This window comes from Penaeus vannamei, chromosome 9 (assembly GCF_042767895.1).
Source record: "Penaeus vannamei isolate JL-2024 chromosome 9, ASM4276789v1, whole genome shotgun sequence".
NCBI classification, from domain to species: domain Eukaryota; kingdom Metazoa; phylum Arthropoda; class Malacostraca; order Decapoda; family Penaeidae; genus Penaeus; species Penaeus vannamei.
The window spans coordinates 35793547-35813885 of record NC_091557.1 but is presented as its reverse complement, the minus strand read 5'-3'; the positions used below and the strand labels follow the sequence as shown (position 1 = coordinate 35813885).

The following is a 20339-nucleotide window of genomic DNA, read 5'->3' as shown; positions in this document are numbered from 1 at the left end:
CTTCCCCTACAGCACAATCACCTCCAGCTACCTTTACCTTTATTCCTGAGACACCAGTCTCCTCTTCCCCCCCCTCATAAGAAAACCTTTATCCCACAAAACTCTCCAACCAACTCCATTGCAGAAACAATTACCTTCTCACAAAACTCTCCAATCAACTCCACTGCAGAAACAATTACCTTCTCACAAAACTCTCCAATCAACTCCACTGCAGAAACAATGGATGACATTCAAAGCTATATGCTTGAGACACAAGATCCCATAACTCATGCTCCTTCCACACTTGAAGTGGTTGCCGATATTCATACCCCTCCTACTAATATTCCCCCTACACCCCTTCCACCTACTCCCTCTCAACACAACCTAACCCCCTCAATTCTGTCCACCTCCGATATCCATCCTCCTGATATCCATCCCCCTCTTACTCACAATACCCCTACACCCCTTCCTCCTCATCCCTCCCAAGACAACACATCCCCTTCAACGATATCCACCCACCTACCACTAATACCCCCCCCACATCTACGCCCTCCCAACACAACCCACCCCCTTCAACCCTAACTATAGGCACATTCTCCCTCCCTCCATCCCCTCTATCTTTTGCACTCCCGGATACACACGAGAATCACTCATGTCACAACAATGCCCTTCCCCAAATTCCCTACCTCCTAATACCCCTCCTTCACACCCCCTAGCTCCTCCCACAGATTCCCCAATACGTACCGTATGCGATATCACTCATAAGCAATAGCTCTCCTACATTGGAATATTCGCGGTTTCCGTTCTCATAGACCAGACCTACGTCATATCCTTGCTTCTTATAATCCATCTATTATCTGCCTTCAAGAGACTATCACCACACACCCTCCTATTCCAATTCCCAATTACCATTTTAACTCTTCCCCACACTCCCTCTATGTCTCGTCTATACTTATCCATCATAAAGCACCTTATGTCATACCTCCCATACAAACTTCTGTCCCGTGCACAGCTACTCGCATCTTTCTTCGCCGCTGGATCACAGTGATTTCAGTCTACTTTTCCCCATCACATCCCATTGACTTTGCTGCCTTTGAAACTCTAATTTCCCAACTCCAACCACCTTTCCTCATAATTGGTGATTTCAACTGCCGCCACACTCTGTGGGGTGACTTTACCAACTCTCGAGGCCGATCTCTAGAACGCTTCCTCTTCACAAATAACCTAATTATTCTTAATTCAGATCGCCCCACACACTTTGACTTGCGCACACAATCCTTTTCATGCCTTGACCTCTCTCTATGCTCTCCTACTTTACATCTAGATTTCCATTGGTCAGTTCTAGACCACTTCCCCTATAGTGACCACTTCCCAATACTCCTTTCTCCTACTTCATATGTACCACTTCCTAATCCTCCACGCTGGTGCTTTGATAGAGCTGACTGGCATACTTTTTCACTCTAGTATACCTATCCCTCCATCCCCCTTACCGTCCATTTTAGATATGCCACAATGTTTTACAACTACGATCCTAAGAGCTGCTTATACAGCCATTCCTCGAACTTCAAGACCTTATACCTCTAAATGTGTTCCATGGTGGAATTCTGATTGCACCAAAGCGCTTCGCTTAAAACGAGCAGCCTGGAACAGCTATCGCTACAAACGAGGCACCCCTCACCAGCTTATCAGCCCTTATTTCCTTTAAAAGGGCAGCCCTTATTTCCTTTAAAAGGGCATCTGCCCATCTTCGCCGTACATTTAGAAACAGCAAAACAAATAGCTGGCAAAATTATGTTTCATCAATTACATCTTCTACATCTATTTCAGCTGTTTGGCGACGGATCCATAAATTATCAGGCAAACATCCCCCCCATCCTGCACCTGTCCTCCATATTCGAGATGCTCTCATATCTGAACCTGTCGAAGTAGCTAATGAACTGGGCAACTATTTTAGCCAGGTCAGTAGTGGCTCTCACCTTTCTCCACACTTCCATTAAAGCCATCAAAGAATCCATCCCTATTACCTTCACCCTATCCTCTGATGAGTCCTATAATGCTCCTTTTTCTTCTGAACTCAACGCTGCATTACAGTCGTGCCGCAACTCATGAAGGCCCTGATGGTATTCACTATCGTATGCTCCGACACCTCCCATCTACTCTATCCTTCCTTTTAACTATTTTCAACCACATATGGACGTCAGGAAATTTTCCTTCTCATTGGCGAGATACTATCCTACCTTTCTTAAAACCCAATAAATCAGGTACCCTACCCCAAGATTACCGCCCCATAGCTCTAACTAGCTGCTTGTGCATTACTAGAACGAATGGTTAACCTCCGCTTAATGTGGTATCTTGAATCTCAATCTCCTTTCCCCTTCCCAGTTTGGTTTCCGACGTGCCCGAAGTACAGCAGACCCACTTGCCCATTTCGAGACATATGTTACATCGGCATTTGCACGCCATGAATCCGTATTAGCCATATTCTTTGATCTAGAAAAAATCATATGATACCACATGGCGATACCATATCCTCCAACAATTACCCTCCTTAGGTTTACGTGGAAACATGGGCGTTTTCATCAAATCCTTCCTTTCTAAACGTACCTTCCAGGTCAAAATTGCCTCTTCCACGTCATCATCCTTTCCTCAATTCGAAGGCGTCCCACAAGGAAGTGTGCTTAGTACCACTTTATTCCTTCTTGCTATAATGACAGCCTCAATCCTACCACCAGGAGCCCGGGCATCACTATATGTTGATGACTTAACCATTTATGCATCTGGCACATCCATACCAGATCTCTGTCAATTCCTTCAGTCTGCAATAACATCAGTAACTTCTTGGGCCGCCAACCATGGCTTTCGCTTCTCTACCTCTAAATCTTTCCCCATCCTTTTCTCTCGCTCACGTACGGTCCCCAAACCCCCACTCTTCTTATATAACGCTCCACTCCAATACCGTTCTTCTGGCAAATTCCTAGGCGTTATACTTGATTCCAAATTGTTCTCTTGGGGCTCAGATCGCAAAACACTCCTCCATCTTCATGTTACCTTGATTCTCTCCACTCTAGATTATGGATGCCATGTCTACTCCTCTGCCTCAACCTCTCCTCTTGCTCATCTTGATACAATCCACCACACCGGTCTCCGCTTAGCCCTAGGCGCCTTCCGCTCCTCTCCAGTTGAGAGCCTATATACCGAATCTGGCATGCCGTCCCTCTCTCGACGTCGAGCCCTTCTCTCTCTTCGATGCTATGCTCGATTTCACCAATTTTTCCTTACCAAACCAACTATTCCACAATCCTTCCTTCAAACCTTTACCTCTTCTCCACGTTTACCAGCTCCTCTCCCCGTGCGCATGGATACCCTCCTCTCCCATTCCCCCTTTCCTCACCTCCGGCCCCTCCCACTTTTTGTCCATTCCATTCCTCCATGGCTTATACCTAAGCCCTGTATTTGCTCCTCAGTTTTCCCTGACCCATCAAAATCAGATATCCCCCCCTCTATCCTTCTCACTCATTTCCTTGACCGTCTCCATTCATTCCTCCAGCATTCATGTATACACTGACGGTTCCAAATCCATCTCAGGAGCTGGATTCGCAATAACATTCCCAAATTGCACTTTCAAATACACCCTCCCTCCTGAATCTAGTGTCCTTACTACAGAACTGTATGCACTCCTTTTTGCCTTAAGACGCATATACATATCCCCCTCTTCCTCTTTTACTATTTTTACTGACTCCTGTAACTCTTTAACCCTCGAAGTCTATACACTCGACCAATCCCCTTGTCTGTAAGATCCAGAACTGGTTGTTCTATCTATCCACGTCACAAATCTGTCAGATTTTGCTGGGTACCCAGCCATGTTGGAATCCCTGGCAATGTCCACATCACCTCAACTACGCTTCTCACATATTCCAGCTACGGATTACTATCCCCACTTTAAAACCTCCTTGTATACTCGATGGCAATCTTTTTGGTCAAGACTCCACAACAATAAGTTACATACAGTAAAACCTTCAATCTCCTCTTGGTCAGCTCCATTTCACAAAAACAGACGTTGGGAGACGGCCCTCGCACGCTTACGTATTAGTCACACTCGCCTATCTAATGTCACGCTCAGACCCGCCCCTATGTCCTCTATGTAACGTCCCTCTCAGTTTCACACATTCTATTGTTTTGTCCACGCTTTAATACAGTACGTACCTCTGCCTTTCCACACCTATCCTCCCTTCACCAACCTCCCAACATACCAGACATCCTTACAGAATCCCACAGCTTCTGCCTTGACAACCTGTTCTTCCTCAGACACAAATATCCTTCACTTGATCTAACTCCCTTACCTAAACCACCATAACCTTTTCCCCCCATCTTCAACCTTTCAACACTACTCTAGATAGTTAACAGATAGCAACTATCACCTGACACCCCCTTTACTATACCTTCCTATAGTGCTATATGACCTTAGATGTCTAGCACATTTATTTTAACCATTAACCATGTAAACAAAATTAATTTGGATTATTGCCCACACAGTAATGACAACGAAAATATAACACAGAAGGTGAAACATCCATTGGCGTCTGTAATGAAAATGTATTTTCTGAAGGTTGCTGACAGCAAAGAACGATTATTAAGAGGAAATAAAAGCAAAGATTCAGTTTACTTCAAACATATCTTTATAGTGGTTCTTGGCTTTAATATGACAACGTCACAGTCCCATCCACAAATCCTCGAGTACAGACCAAAGACTATTTGGTATAGGCCAGTACAAATACAATTTTGACAACTGTGGACAATGAAAATTAAGAGTTGCTGGAGGGAATTACTAAATGCACACAAAAATTAGCCTTTAAAAGAAAACAGTTGTGACGTCAGTTTCTGAGCCAATCACAGGGCATCCAGTAATTAGTGTTGTCACAACAGCCCTGTTTGTTACCATGTGTCCCCTTAAATCATGTGGATGCGGTTCAACTCAGCAGGCATATTTTCATGTCTATGGATGGATACAAGATACGAACAAAAATGATTGGAATTTTAAAGGACAGGTTTAAAGGTTGGTAAATGGGAAAAATTTATTTTCGTACATTTCTCGTTCACCAAATTATCAGTCTGAAGAATTTTTGTATAGCAAAATGCTCAAAATTTTACAATATTAAGGCCTTTATGTACATTGCCACTTATCCACGGGATCATTTCGAATTACCGCTGAACTGGAGTGCTTAATTTCGCTATTCACTGTCATTCACCTGAAAAGGAAAGTACCGTGAGCTACAGAAAATACAGGGTTTTCACACACATTTTTAATGAAATTTCAGTACCATGCATGATCAACATTAGATCTTTTCTGTATTATATATTTCATCATGTAACATGTTGAACTTTTGTCTTTTCCCTATAGTTTAGAGTGTAAATATTAATGAAACTCACTTTAACTGGATTCCCCTGCATTAACTCCTTTGTTGATCTGTGGAGTTCATCAACAACATTAGCAATGCCACATTTAATTTATAAATTGATAATAGTTCCCTTTTATCAGTATTTTTCTTTCTTTCAACATAATGTTCAGTTGAACTATGCAAACATCATTTCAGATTCCTAATGAGATTACAATTCAGTATTATTTTTTATAAATACAAAAGTGTGAACCAACCAAAGATCCACAAATTCTAGACAAGTTTTATCAAGTCTGCACTATATTTTTCAAAGAAACTTCAAACTAACCCTTTAATAAAAGTTCAAAATATTCTTTGTTATTCCTCTCATATCACCAATCATATCAAATATATTCAAAGGTTAAATATAAAATGGGCCCTAACTGGAATCCAACTTTACTCAATAAATCTCCTGAAAATAAGTAAGTGTTGATTCGTAATTTTTTTTACTTTCTATGGTGTTTATAATATGCATTTCAGTGCCATGCATGGCCAATATTAGGATGTTAAGTGTCATTTTCCACCATCACTTTTCCTCAAATCATTTAATATTTTGCCAAATTCTACACACTATGATAAAGGAAAATTCCCTATCTTCAAAAGCTTTAAATCTATAAGTGATCATGAACAATACACACAATATACATAAGCATTGTAACATTGACTTTTTTGTAATAAATTTTCTCCTCTTGATCACCATATCTACCTTACCCTTCTGAATACATGTCATCAGTTACAGATATTGATTTTTTTTTTTTATTTGTGTTATTGCAAGTTACCATATGATTAACAAAACTTTTATAGTTTCACGGGTTTTCACTACAAAATGTGAGAGTTAAGTATACTCACTTTTACAATAGTCAATAAATTTTGAAGGGATCCATTTGGACTGCACTAGTCGTTTTACTGGCCCAAAGGTAAAGATTATTTCCTAGTACCAGTAGTTATCTGAAAAGAAATTCCTTTCAGCCTCATGGTCTGTGTATAGAAGACAAGATATGATCACATGTAATTTTCAGATTCTTCATTGTCCTTCATTATTTTTCGGATGGGGAAAGAAGATATTTTTCATCTTATTTATGTCACTGAACATAGTTAATCTTTAAGTGATGCTATTTTGTGTGTGAATGTCCGAATGTGCACATGTACAGAAAATATGGTTTGCATTCCGATAATTTTGGTCTAATTTACAAACTAAGTACATTACTAACCACTGCAAACTCTAGATGGGTTTCCTGCTTCAGTGGTATACTACAACCATCTAAAAAAAAAGAAGAAAAAAGAACAATTAGCATTTGTTATACTCGTGTAATTACAAAATGTGTCATACTATTCAGAATCTTCGGTTTCCTTCATAATATTTAGGATGGGGAAAGAAGATCAATATCATCCCCAATAGTATTTTACAGAAAATATAGTTCATACAGAATATTCAATAAAATTTCTAGTTCCTATACAAAAAAATGTGACATGAGCAGGTTTCATGTTTATTTTGGTAAGAATTCTTCCTGTGAGCCTCCCTAAACTGACAAGACATTGCTTTAATATAATTATTTCACATCCGCCTTTACTTGTTCCTTTAGGCTTAGTGCACTAAGTTTTTGGTTATAAAGTGCTATGCTGGCATTCTTTAAAATAATGTTCACTGGATCTCGTTCATTACTTCAAATCTAACCTTCAGAAGCAAATCTATCATATCAGAGTCATGTCCAACATCAGGATTGTTATTTCTGTTCTGCCATGCAGCTATCAATCAGTTTAAAAACAAAGCCTTAAAGTTACCTAAGCTCATGTGCAAGTGACTTGCCTTTTTGTTTTTTTCATGCAATTGAACTTCCTCTTCTGACCTGTGAAATAAATTTAAAATATCAGCCATGTTATGTCAACCTGTTAATAAATTAATGATGTACAGCTCTTTTCAGTAAATTTTCTTTCAACAACTAAATTCAGTTGAACTATGCAAACATCATTTCAGAGGTAACTATATATAGAGAACTAATGTGTTGAAAATTGACTAACTTTTTTCAAGGCAAAAGAGCATTTACCTTTAAAAATTACCTTCAAGGATCAAACAAAATTTAAACCGCAAAACTAAGAAATTAAATTGAGCTTGATGTTCATTATAAATCTCTTGCTATTGGTAATTAAATTAAGCACAAAAATGTATATGGTTACAAGGTGAAAAAACACCTACCTGGAATGCTACATACTCCCCAACTCTGTGGTTTAATCTTCCTCTTCTGAAAATAAACCATTGTCAGAAAGGCTTCCCCTCACACCCCCTTCAATATTCATGACCTATATTTCAGTGCCATGCATGATCAACATTAGAATCTGTTAATTATATAAATTTCATCATTGAAACAAAACCATTGTCTTTGCAAATTCAGAACTCACCTTTATTCCAATGTCATAATGCAATTACTTCCTTTGGTTGAATTTAGTTTTAACCTTTCACTTGCAAAGATGTTTCCTCCAGCAATTGAAGATATTTTTAAAATAATTTACCTGAAAAGAATTTTTTAGATACTATACAAGACATTACTATTGTGCATGTGTCAATCTTCAGTATCCTGCATAACACTTTGGATGGGGAAAGATTATTTTCATTCTATTAATGGTATAATGACCATTTAACTATGAAATAATGTAGTTTACAAATTATGAAGAAGAAAAAAAAGTCTACAAAGTTTGCATAACTTACTTACATTAAACCTCTGTATATTATCTTCTACTTTAATGCTTTGAAGTTTCTGGAAAGGAAAATCCAAAATTACAATCTTGCCACATCTATAAATAATAATAATAAATATCACCTAATTCAGATTCTTCAGTTTCCATCAAAACATTTAGGATGGGGAAAGAAGATGATTTATCATCCTAATGCTTTTATAAAATTTTGCTTTCTATTTTTCTTTTTATTATTATTTTTAACTAGCATTTATGTATTTTATTTTGTATTTGCAGATCAAGGGCAAAAGCAGCAATAGGTAGCTATAGCAGTTTCACAGCCCATATATAGTGTTTGGTACTGAGACATGCCTATCTTGAATTTAGTATGGCAATGGAGGTGCCAAATTTCATTGTTCCCTTTAACCTTTATCAATTGTGGATCAAATATTACATCCATTTGTTTCCCAAGTGCCCATGATAAACATTTATGAACTATGACTAACCTTGAATTCTCATCAGAATTTCCTTTAACTGGACCGAGTTCATTTATCTGAAAGAAAAAAAATGCCATAAGATACAAATGCAACAAGATTTTTCCATAAATTCTGGTGTCATTTCAGTGCCATGCATGATCAACATTAGGATCTGTTCATTAAATATATTTTCATCATACTAACAAAAATGATTTTTTCTTGCTCAAATTACTCACCTGTGTTTTCTTAAATTCTGACAATCCTGTTTACTCATGGCTACCTTCAAGACAAGCGAAAACTACTCTTTCCTTTACTTTGAACTGCATTACATTTTGCTGTTACAATGGTACGATGGTGTAATGGATTTCCTTGGAGGTATGACTGGTTATCTGGAAAGAACTTTCATTAAGACTCATGCCCTATACATATATCCATGACTTGATACAATAATGGATATCAGAATCTTCATTATCCTGCATTAATCTTTGGATGGGGAAAGAAGATGGTTGTCATCACTCATTACATATACCAAATTATTATTATTTTTTGATGAACTAACCTGGAGTTTCTGTAGAATTTTCTGATTGCAATTCTCCTTTCACTAGATTAATTCCATCAACCTAAAGAAAACTATCATGAGATGCAAATACTACAAGGTGGTCTTTTATATTCAAATAAAGCATCAGTGCCATGCATGATCAACATTAGGATCTGTTCATTATAAAAATTTTCATCATGAAACAAAATTAAAATTTTCTTGCTAAAACTACTCACTTGTGCAACGTTCCTTCGATTTCATGATGACCATTCTGTTCACTCATGGTTGCCCTCAAGAAAAGCCAAAACTATTCTCTCTAATTTGACCTGCAGTTAGCTTAAATGGTACGATGGTGGAGTGGATTTCCTTGGAGGTATGACTGGTTACCTGGAAAGAACTTTCATTAAGACTCATGCCCTATACATATATCCATGACCTGATACAATAATGGATATCAGAATCTTCATTATCCTGCATTAATCTTTGGATGGGGAAAGAAGATGGTTGTCATCACTCATTACATATACCAAATTATTATCATTTTTTGATGAACTAACCTGGAGTTTATGTAGAATTTTCTGGTTGCAATTCTCCTTTCACTAGATTAATTCCATCAACCTAAAGAAAACTATCATGAGATGCAAATACTACAGGGTGGTCTTTTATATTCAAATAAAGCATCAGTGCCATGCATGATCAACATTAGGATCTGTTCATTATAAAAAATTTCATCATGAAACAAAATTAAAATTTTCTTGCTAAAACTACTCACTTGTGCAACGTTTCTTCGATTTCACGACGACCATTCTGTTCACTCATGGTTGCCCTCAAGAAAAGCCAAAACTATTCTCTCTAATTTGATCTGCAGTTAGCTTAAATGGTACGATGGTGAAGTGGATTTTCTTTGAAGTATCATTGAATATCTGGGGGAAAAAAATAATTCAGCCTCATTCCTTGTATATATAAAAGATAAGACAGTCATGCAAATATCAGAATCTTCATTATCCTGCATTAATCTTTGGATGGGGAAAGAAGATTGTTGTCATCTTAAAAGCACTTGCATTGCAAATATCAAAGCTTTATATGAACACTAACCCTATTTTTTTTTTGTAGAGTCTTCACTTTTCACAGGATCAACTTCATCAACCTGAAAGAAAATTACCATGAGATGGAAAAACTACAATGTCTTCTTATAAATTCAAATAATATTTCAGTGCCATGCATGATCAACATTAGGATCTGTTCATTAAATTGATTTTCATCATACAAACAAAATGTAATTACATCACTAAAATTACTTACTTGTACTGTTTCTTAAATTTCAAGTTAAATAAGATGACAATCCTGTTGACACCCAAGGTTATCTTGAAGACCAACCAAAACTATTCTTTTCTATTTGTACTGGACTGAGCTTTACTGAAATGAGTAGTTGGACTTCTTTGAAGTATCACTGGGTATCTGGAAAGAAATTTCATTCAGACTAATGGCCTATGTATAAAAGACATGATACAGTCATGCAGATATCAGAATCTTCATTATCCTGCATTAATCTTTGGATGGGGAAAGAAGATTGTTGTCATCTTATTAACCCAATACTGCCAGAATGTGATGTTCACTGTAGTATTTTGTGAAATGAATGTCACAGATTTCAGCCACCAAAGACTCAATTAGTATACTATGCCCACACCTGCTTTCCACTTAATTTTTGTGAGAAATAAGCATTTTTTTTTTGTTTTAATGTTATTGCCATTATCAATAAAAACAAATCTCTGGGGGGGGGGGGGGAATAAAAAATAAGGAGATGGGTGAACAGGCAAGATAGATTGGAAAAGTGATCGATTCATTAATAAAAGAAAAACACTGGGTAAGGAACGTTTGTAAATGCCATCCTTGGCAACATCAGATTAAAAACTTTTTTAGAACAGACCATAAATAAAGAGAAGAAAGGAGTGTGGATTGGGCTGTGGATCATTCTTAAGTGAGAAGATTAAACAAAAAAAAAAAAAAAAAAAAAAAAAAAAAAAAAAAAAAAAAAGTGAACTTCGGAAGTAATACTAATACTATCATCATATACGAGGTGTGACTACTTATAATAGAAGTTTACAAAGAAGTGTCAAAATATAAAGTGCAATTTTTATATCTGGTACAGCATTTGGCACATTACAAATCACTGTAAATTATCCCTTAAAGGAGTGTATTTGACAGTTGTGGCAAGTCTGTTCTTTAACCAGTAGGCACTTGATATAATCTTGTCTCTGCATCTGAACCTGACTGCATATGGCATGCACATCCTTTTCAAGTTGAGCTTGATATTAAAAACACTCCACTGCTTCATTTGAAAGTAGTGTTCCAAACAATAACATTTGCATGGAAACAATTTAACAAATTAAAAGCTACTGTTACACATCCTGGACAATTTCACCACTAAAGTAACCCCTCAACCTTACAGTTAATAATTTTGGCAAAGAACATGTTTTAGGCAAATAACTCACCATTACTCCTAATACACTGGTTTCCTATATCTCAAGTTTAAACATCAAGTGTCTGAAACTGAAAAAAATGAGATTAAAATCTGAAATTCATGTCAAATTGCAGTAATAATAAAAATAATAGAGTTCAGAATCTTCATTTTCCTTCAAAACATTTAGGATGGGGAAAGAAGATGATTATTCATCATAATACTGCATTTCAAAGATTTTTTTTTCAGTACAAAGAATTAATTTGTTATATTTTCACATTTTTTTTTTTACAAAATTCATCCAATTTATTTCTAAACTGACTTAACAGTTTATTTAACTATAACTTATTTGAAAACTGGCACCAGCTGATGTGGGTCCTAAAACTAAGCTATGTAATTGTCATGTTTTGTCTTTTATCCGCAACAAATGATTACTACCAACCAAAAAAAATTGATAATCTAACACTAACCACTTTCTTTGTAGAATCTCTTCACTGGAACAAGTTTCTTCTTCTGAAAGAAAAACAATCATGAGATACTGCCAACACCAAAAACTTTTCATACATTCTGATGTCATTTCAGTGCCATGCATGATCAACATGAGGATCTGTTCATTATATCAATTTTCATCATAGAACCAATACACAATTTTTGTTTTTCTAACATTACTCACTTGTATAATTTAAGAGGATAATCTTATTCACTCATTGCCAACGTTCCACAGAACCAAAAAAGGTTTTTCACCCATTTTACAGTGCATCTAAACTTTTACTGGCACTATGGTGGAGTGAATTTCCTTGGAGTATCATTGGCTACCTGGAAAGAAATTTTATTAAGATTCATGCCATTTGTATACAAGACAATATACTTATAGTTGGATATCAGAATCTTCATTATCCTGCATTACTCTTTGGATGGGGAAAGAAGATAGATGTCATCTTATTAATGGCATTTTTTAAGAATATACCATTAAATGTGAGTGGGGTGGTGTTTTGGTTGTGGGAGTATTAAAATCTTTTTGAATTGAAAATTAAATTTAAGACAAAATTAATATCCAAACTAAGAAATTCTCAAAACCAACTTTATATCCAGTGATTCAATTGCCTTAGAAATCAAATTTCCCATCCACCTGTTTGAAGTGCTCTTTGCAAATACCAAAGCTTTTTATAAACACTAACCTTTTGTAAAGCTCCTTTTCCCTGGATCAATTTCAGCAACCTAAGAGAAAACTATCATGAAATGCAAATATTACATGGTCTTCTTAAACATACTGATGTTATTTCAGTGCCATGCATGATCAACATTAGGATCTGTTCATTATATTAATTTTCATCATTGTGCCAATACCAAACATTTCCTTGCTATAATTACTCACATGATGTTCATTAATTTCATATCAAATATGATAATGGTGTTCACCCATGGCCACCTTCTAGGCAACCCAAAAATAATGTCTCCAAATTTGTACTGCACTGAAAGTTTGAATGGCAATATGGAGGAGTGGATTTCCTTGCACCATCATTGGTTACCTAGAAAGAAATCTTGTATCAGACTAATGCCCTATATAATCATTCTCTTGTATAATTGTGCAAACCTCAGAATCTTCATTATCCTGCATAACTTTTTGGATGGGGAAAGAAGATAGTTGTCATCTTAATGTAATCTTACAGAACTGACCATAAACATGTGATGCTAGTGGAGTGTGAATGAGCAGTGTGGTATTTTTGAGTGGAAGGCTAATGAGACCATTGGTGGCACTCCAATGGATCCACCCCAAAATATATACTTTGAAATGTTCATAAATATCAATGAATGGGATAGCCATCAGAAGACAATCATGTAACAATTTTCATTATCAAATGTGATAAATTTTCTTCTGTCCAGACCAAATATTCTAAAACATCTTTACATACAACTAATAAGACATCTTCATATACATTTAGTATGTATGTTTGTCAATGCTTATTCCCCCCCCCCCCCTCCCCCCCAGTGTGACTGTGGGTGTGGGTGTGGGTGGGTGGGTGAGAGAGAGGGAGAGAGACAGAAGCATACATGATCAACATTTGATACTATTCAATGATCTTGCAATTTTACTTTATTCCAGGTCTAATAAATATTTCTGAAACTCACCTTTTTTGGTTTCCTTGCCATCTAATTCCCCATTTTGACCTGTGGGGTAAATTACAAACATTAGCCCTGTTATACCAAATCACTAATTGAAGTAGTCAGTAATTATCTCAGTAATTTTTATCTTTCAACAAATGCATTCAGTTGAACTATGCAAACATCATTTTAATATGAAATATATCAATGGAAGAAATGCAACAAAAATTCTAGACAAAGCTATACTATAAGTTATATTTTTGTCTAGTATACATAGTTTGAGCTATTTACTCACCATAATTTTCTGTGTACTAGTTTCCCATTGTTGCCTGTAGATTAGTTTCCTTCTGAGGTTCATCAGTCAATCATCTGGAAGATGAATACCATGATAGAAGCTGCTAATACTTTTCAAAATATAATACAAAACATCCGAGTCAGAATCTTCATATTCCTTCAAAACACTTAGGATGGGGAAAGAAGATGCATATCATCACATTTAGTTCTATAGAATATCAGCTAACCAGTCTTTAATGCAAACTATAAATGAACAGTATCTAAAACTGATAAAGCTGGGAAGAAACTTGAGCCTCCCCCATCCCACCCAGAACCACCCCAAACCTTGGTCAATAAATCCTATTCAGCATAACCCACAGATAAAACATTCTTAGTTTTTCAACCTTATTATGAACTTGCATCAACACTCATAAACAACCACTACTAACCTGAAGTTTTGTAAAATCCACTCTTTTTCCTGGATCAAGTTCATTCATCTGAAAGATAAGCACATTGAGAAAAATACTTTCAGGTTTTTTTCTTTAAAATTTGAAGTCATTTCAGTACCATGCATGATCAACATTATGATCTTTAGTTATATAATCTTTCATCACTAGAAAAAATATGGATTTTGTTTAACTGAAATTACTCACTTGTATTATATTTGAATTTGGAATTATCACATTTATCCAGTTGACATCTGCCACCTTCAAGGTAATTCAAAAGTGGTCTCCTTCACTTTGAACTACTGTCCTACTGGTGAATGATAGAGTTAATTCCTAAGAACTATCAATATTTTCCTGAAAAGAAATTTCTTTCAGATAAATGTCTTATGTATACAAAACAATATCATGCAAGCGTTAACCTTAAACTATCCATCTAAAAATATTTAATCAAAATTTAAAAATATTGTTATTAGCATACTTTACCACCACTTCAATTCGTGACAGAAATAAACTATCCAAATGTAGTAATACTGGAAAGGCTCAAAGGTTTTTCCCCCCATACAATACATATTCCTATACGTAAAAAAACCTGTACATCTAATAAAGCTAAATCTTAAATACTACACGAGTTGTCGTACATTAGTTATTGTAACTTTTACCGTTTGTAAACAAATAGTACTTCAAAATTAATACTAGATCCTTTTTGGCAAAGGCTGGAGAAAGGTAAAAGGAAGGGCAAGGTCTAGACCTATGACTGACATTATGACATTTCCCCATCAAAAGGTAAGAGACTAATGAAAAAACATGACTGACATACCTATTCACAAATTCATCAGCTACATCCTGCCAAGTTCCAGGAGTAGGATTCCAACTCTTACTTTAACTGGCTTTACTGCATTACAAGTAGCTGCCTTGTTGAATGCAACCACAGCTCTTACTAAGCAGGAAAATATCTAGGTATTCATATGCGCGCACAAGAACTTTGTATAAAAATGTTTACATTATGAAGATGAAACAAGTCACATAGAAAGACACCTAGTAAACAATTTGTTTACCACTTACCTTCACAATGTGTCCAAGCTGTATCTCACTTCTAATAAACATTGATTGGTTCAAAGTATATCTGAACAGTTTAACCAAAGATTTTTTTTTTTTCTTTAAAGGATCAGAATATCAAAACACACCCAGCTTTTTTTTTCTTTATTGTGAAGTTACAAGTTATTCCCTGGCAGCCATGAGTTTTTGGCGAGCAAGCTTCTTCTTGGAAACCTTCTTCTTAATGGGTTCATCCTGTGCCTTGGAAACAACTTGCTCCTTTTCAGCAAGAATCACCTCAATGTGGCAGGGTGAAGACATGAAGGGATTGATACGACCGTGAGCACGATAAGTGCGGCGACGCATCTGGCGGGCACGCTGAACCAGGATGTGCTCAATCACCAGCTGTTCAACCTCTAGACCCTGTTTTCAATTAAGGGGTAAGGTACCACATTAATAGGCAACAATACATGTATTACAGCTCTTAAAAATACAATTTATATATAGGTCTTTGGAATACTGCAATACCAAATCAAATTAGATAAAGCTCCTCAAACATACCTTGTACTGGGCATTACTTTCAGCATTCCTTAGAAGATCGAGGAGGAAGCGGGCACTCTTCTTGGGCCACCTTCCCTGGGTAGTCTTCCAGGCCTTAGCCTATAAAAGTAATTTCAAAATTGCAGATACAATTAGAAAAGTTTTACAGTTTAATTTATTACTATATACTACTAATAAAAAGAGGTCTGTCATCATTTAATGGAAAAGTGAAATCTAAACACTTATTACATGGAGGACTTACCTGGGCACACCTGCCTACACCTCCATTGAAGACGCGGAAGGGTACACATTCCTTCTTACGAATAACATTCTTCAGGTAACGCACAGCACGAGAAAGGGGCATCTTTTTGATGTTATTGGCAGTCTCACAAGTATTCTGTAAAGAATGAAATATCCATTAGCATTTTGCATACTTTTCTAGCACTTTAAGTCATACACAAGAGCAAGCAGTTGTACACCTATAAAAATATATAGCTTCGATTTCACATACATAAAAGTCTTGATTGTGGGGCACACTTGGTTTGGTTGACTTGTCTAATCATTGCAATTGCCCTCTACCCCCAAAGAGAAAATATCAAATGATTTCCTACACATTATCATGATAACTACAAAGAAAAAAAATCAGCAAAAGCTTTTATCAAGAATGGTCCAAATAGCTCTAGTAAATAACTTGACAACCAACAACAGCTTATCATTCATTCCCCAGTCAATTTCAAGGATTGCCGACGGATGGTGTAATTGAATTTTAAGCAAGTCACATATGAAAAATAAAATTTGGACAGCTGGGCCACAATCATAGCAAACTGTAAAAACTGCAGAAGTTGAAGTAATGAATAAGGTGAATAGGACTTTCAGAATTAGTCTTTGTTAAGGAACCAAATATATTGTGATCAAGAACTTAAATCCATCATAATAATAGCAAAATAATAAACCTGGAATAATTTCACACATTCTGCCCTTTACGCTTATTGATGCTTGGATATGTTCTATCACTAAATATTTTACATATCCCTGACAGTATGCAAAATAAAAAAGTAGCTAAAGCTGAGTATGCAAAATAAAAAAGCAGCTAAAGCTGAGTATGCAAAATAAAAAAGTAGCTAAAGCTGTCTTCACACAATGTGCTAGTGGACTGATGGCAAAGATATGCAAACTATGCTGATCCCTTAATGTGATTCTTGTGTTAAAAATTACTATGCATCTCCTACATTCCATTCTTATATCTATGGTGTTGCTGTTTGTCTCTACATATAATTTCTGGTAACAAACTTTTTGCACTCTACATGAATAAACCATTTTCTTATTCTCTTTTTTATACTCTAAGATGACATTGCCCATTTCCCTATCTCCACACAGTTCTCAGTAAACTATATCCAAGATAGAGCCGTAACTCAAGAACACTGACTGGACTTAGGCTTTAAGCATCAGGTTCTGTGATCTTTTTCCCCGGTATATATTTCTGTAACAGCACAAACGCATGGAAAATCTTAGGGTACTGTCAAAGTTAAGTAAAACTACACTTGCTGATAAACAACACAATCTGTGGAAGTTAAGAACATCAGATATGAAGAAAATAGGTTGCAGTAAATGCTGCAGACACTGCATCCAGCCTTCCTTGCCTTGAAAAGAAGAACTTAGCAGCTTGGTAACCAAATACAAACTGTTTTGGCAGATGTAATGTGTGACATCACAGCCAATCATTATCGATATTGGAAAAGCTGCACATTTCAGTATTTCTGTATTTGATTTACAGAAATACATATTCATCAAATGTTCATTTCTTAGATGTGTATTCTACATTATTATGTGCTTATCTATTTTCAGAATGTTTTTGCCTCCATATTTGCACATTTAGTTGTCACAGTGCCCATTGCTTCCAGGGTTCAAGTTCATTTACAATGGTACTTAGGTTTCTGAATAATTTTCTAACACTGGTGTAAAGGAAACACTCTTACTGAAATGGTTACAATCTCAGGAATAACACTCGCTTACCCCAATAGGGAAACAGTTGGGAGGGGGCCTGGGGGCGGAGTCCCTGGGTTAGGAAAGTTTTTAGTCCTTAGTGATCTTTGGGGTAGTTTGTGCAATTTTGATGGGGTTCATTCTCTCATTCTTTCACACAATGCAGTGTTGAAACTTGCGTGGCTAAATCTTGGTTTGGGTTCTTCTATTTACCCCTTCATTAAAGATGTGTAATTACTTGCTTATAGTCTTTATTTTTACTTATTTTTAAAAGTACTATTATGAACAAAATCAACCACGTCCCCCTTAATTCCCTTAAGATTTTCAGTTATCTTTTTGTTATACACAGCCAATCTTTTAATTATTATTATTATGGCCAATATGGAGAACAGGGCTGTGGCTTAATTTCGAAACAATTTTGATACTTTTCTGCAGGAAATCCACTGATTTCAACAATTCTTGGCATTGTTTCTTGTGCAAATGATTTGTTGATGAGATCTAAGTACTATTTCTATTGACAATCTTGATTTGTTAGTCCCAATAGCAGGGGAGGGCATCTAGTATACAAACGAAATTATGGGCTAAAACAGGCTTAAGAATAATTGCAAACAAAAAATGAGTAAAACTATCACAAAAACAAAAAATCAGCAAATGAAAAACCAGCCATATCCGCCATCTTTGAAAGTCTATGAACTGATACCCCAAAGTTCAAAAAATCTACGGGAATCCAATCCATCTTTCAGCAAAATATACAGGATCACACAAACAAACCAACAAACACAAAAGTCCTGACCAATAACCCAACCTAACCTAGCAATTTAAGGTACTGTGACTAGACATGCCATTTGGGCACTGGCTGAGGGGAGGGTTGATGGTGTGCTTTGTTATTAAGGTCTATTTCTTCTTCTTTGCCACAGTATACTTAAAAATAATCCAGAATCGACAACTGAAAACAAGCCATTTCTCTGCAGCCGTCTGTCTCTGAATGACCATGATTCCTCCTGTCAAAACCTGTGGCCAGAAGATAATTGTCTTGGTTTGTATCGTTCAATCATTTCATACAGGTTTTATTACCCAAATCCTCCACTACTTTGTACTGTACACCTTGAAAGTAACATGATTAATGTTACTGAGTGAGAAACAGAAGGAAAAGGGCACTGCCATCTTAAAGACCATACAAAATATAGTCAGACATAAGTACAGCTGCAGCATCCTAATATTTACCCAAAATGACAAATATTCACTGCACATCACTGCTCAGAGACCAAGTCCACAATACCTTCACACGGCCAGAGTTCTTAAGTGGGCCGTTGCACTCTACAATGAAGTTCGCAGTGTCTTTACAGTACCATGTGAGGCATTTCATACGAGTAAACAACTGCTGCAGCTGTGATTGAGATGAATTTCTCATCCAATGTTTATTAGTTACAGGAATAACATCTACCATTAGTAGTGTCCTCTTAGTGTGTGATATGGGCGCATCTGGGGTACATTTATGGGATCGTGGATGGAGCAGATGAGCAGTGTCTCACTCCGACTCTTGTGGTGACTGCCCGCCTTGTCTCTTAGTCATGGCTATCAGCCGATTCAGGAAGCAGAATTCCCAGCTAGCAACCAGAAAATACCAAAATAAACCATTTTATGAAACATTTGTCTAGAATATTTGCACAGACACAATGAAGTAAAACATCGGAGCCGGAGGCAGGGGGGGAGGGGGTCAGGAATTTCGTCATAACTCCTTTATACTTATGTATCTAGCAGAAATGTTACTTCATGGGATTGCCAAAGCCTACTAGATTACAGGAGAACCCCCAAATTTCCAAGTATTTTTAAAAATATTCGTCGAAAATTCAGTGCGACGGCCCCTTTAATTTGTTTTCTACAAGTTAGTATGAAATACTAGTAAATGGGGGTAAACGATATATAAATGTGGGGAAAGGTTAGGTTTGGGTTTTTGGGTTCACATATCTGGTTTTGGAACTTCATCTCCAACTTCCTCATATCTCTCGATAACAAATACACCCTTTCCTTTATCAATGTTGTTAACATTTACTTCTAACAAAAATGAGAACTTTTTGTTCTCGAAGAGAATATCGATCAACCATAGCTTCGTATATCCATACTGTATATAATATCCAAGATTTTATATTCCAGGCATGAGGGTGGGGGTAGAAACCTCCTATGTAGTATTTAAGGGGGTAGAGCCCTTTAGTGACTAAAATGCACAAACGATACAATCTAACCTATCCTTCTGCCCTTCCCTCTAATAGGTTGTTGTATTATCACTATTATTGCCTGGGGCCACCTAAAATTACATTAACCACAAATTTCATATCAATATTTCTGGATTTTAAGACAAGGTTTGGTTCCAGCTACTTCCAATAAAAAATGAATGGTAGATGCACA

At 36.4% G+C, this 20339-nt stretch overlaps 1 protein-coding gene and 1 long non-coding RNA gene across 4 annotated transcripts in view; both read right to left on the bottom strand.

Moving 5' to 3' along the window:
- Window positions 1-5040: 5040 nt before the first annotated feature.
- Window positions 5041-14083, bottom strand: LOC113806282 (uncharacterized). The gene is made up of 23 exons (XR_011398755.1): window positions 13952-14083; window positions 13684-13722; window positions 12929-13082; window positions 12732-12771; window positions 12227-12369; window positions 12024-12066; window positions 11588-11645; window positions 10398-10553; window positions 10191-10242; window positions 9868-10018; window positions 9653-9713; window positions 9332-9482; window positions 9117-9177; window positions 8794-8946; window positions 8588-8634; window positions 8120-8164; window positions 7809-7919; window positions 7606-7651; window positions 7219-7258; window positions 6623-6672; window positions 6261-6359; window positions 5407-5443; window positions 5041-5225 (listed from the first exon to the last, which is right to left on the bottom strand). It is a non-coding gene; the product is annotated as an uncharacterized lncRNA (long non-coding RNA).
- A 1479-nt stretch (window positions 14084-15562) lies between these two features.
- RpL17 (ribosomal protein L17) overlaps window positions 15563-20339 on the bottom strand; it is a 5916-nt gene continuing 1139 nt past the window's right edge. For all 3 annotated transcript variants that reach the window (XM_027357394.2, XM_070125665.1, XM_070125666.1), the window contains exons 3-5: window positions 16213-16347; window positions 15972-16070; window positions 15563-15833 (exon numbers count right to left, since the gene is read on the bottom strand). In XM_027357394.2, coding sequence (XP_027213195.1) covers window positions 15594-15833; window positions 15972-16070; window positions 16213-16347 — 474 coding nt within the window. In that variant the 3' untranslated portion in view covers window positions 15563-15593. The remainder of the gene's footprint in view (window positions 15834-15971; window positions 16071-16212; window positions 16348-20339) is intronic.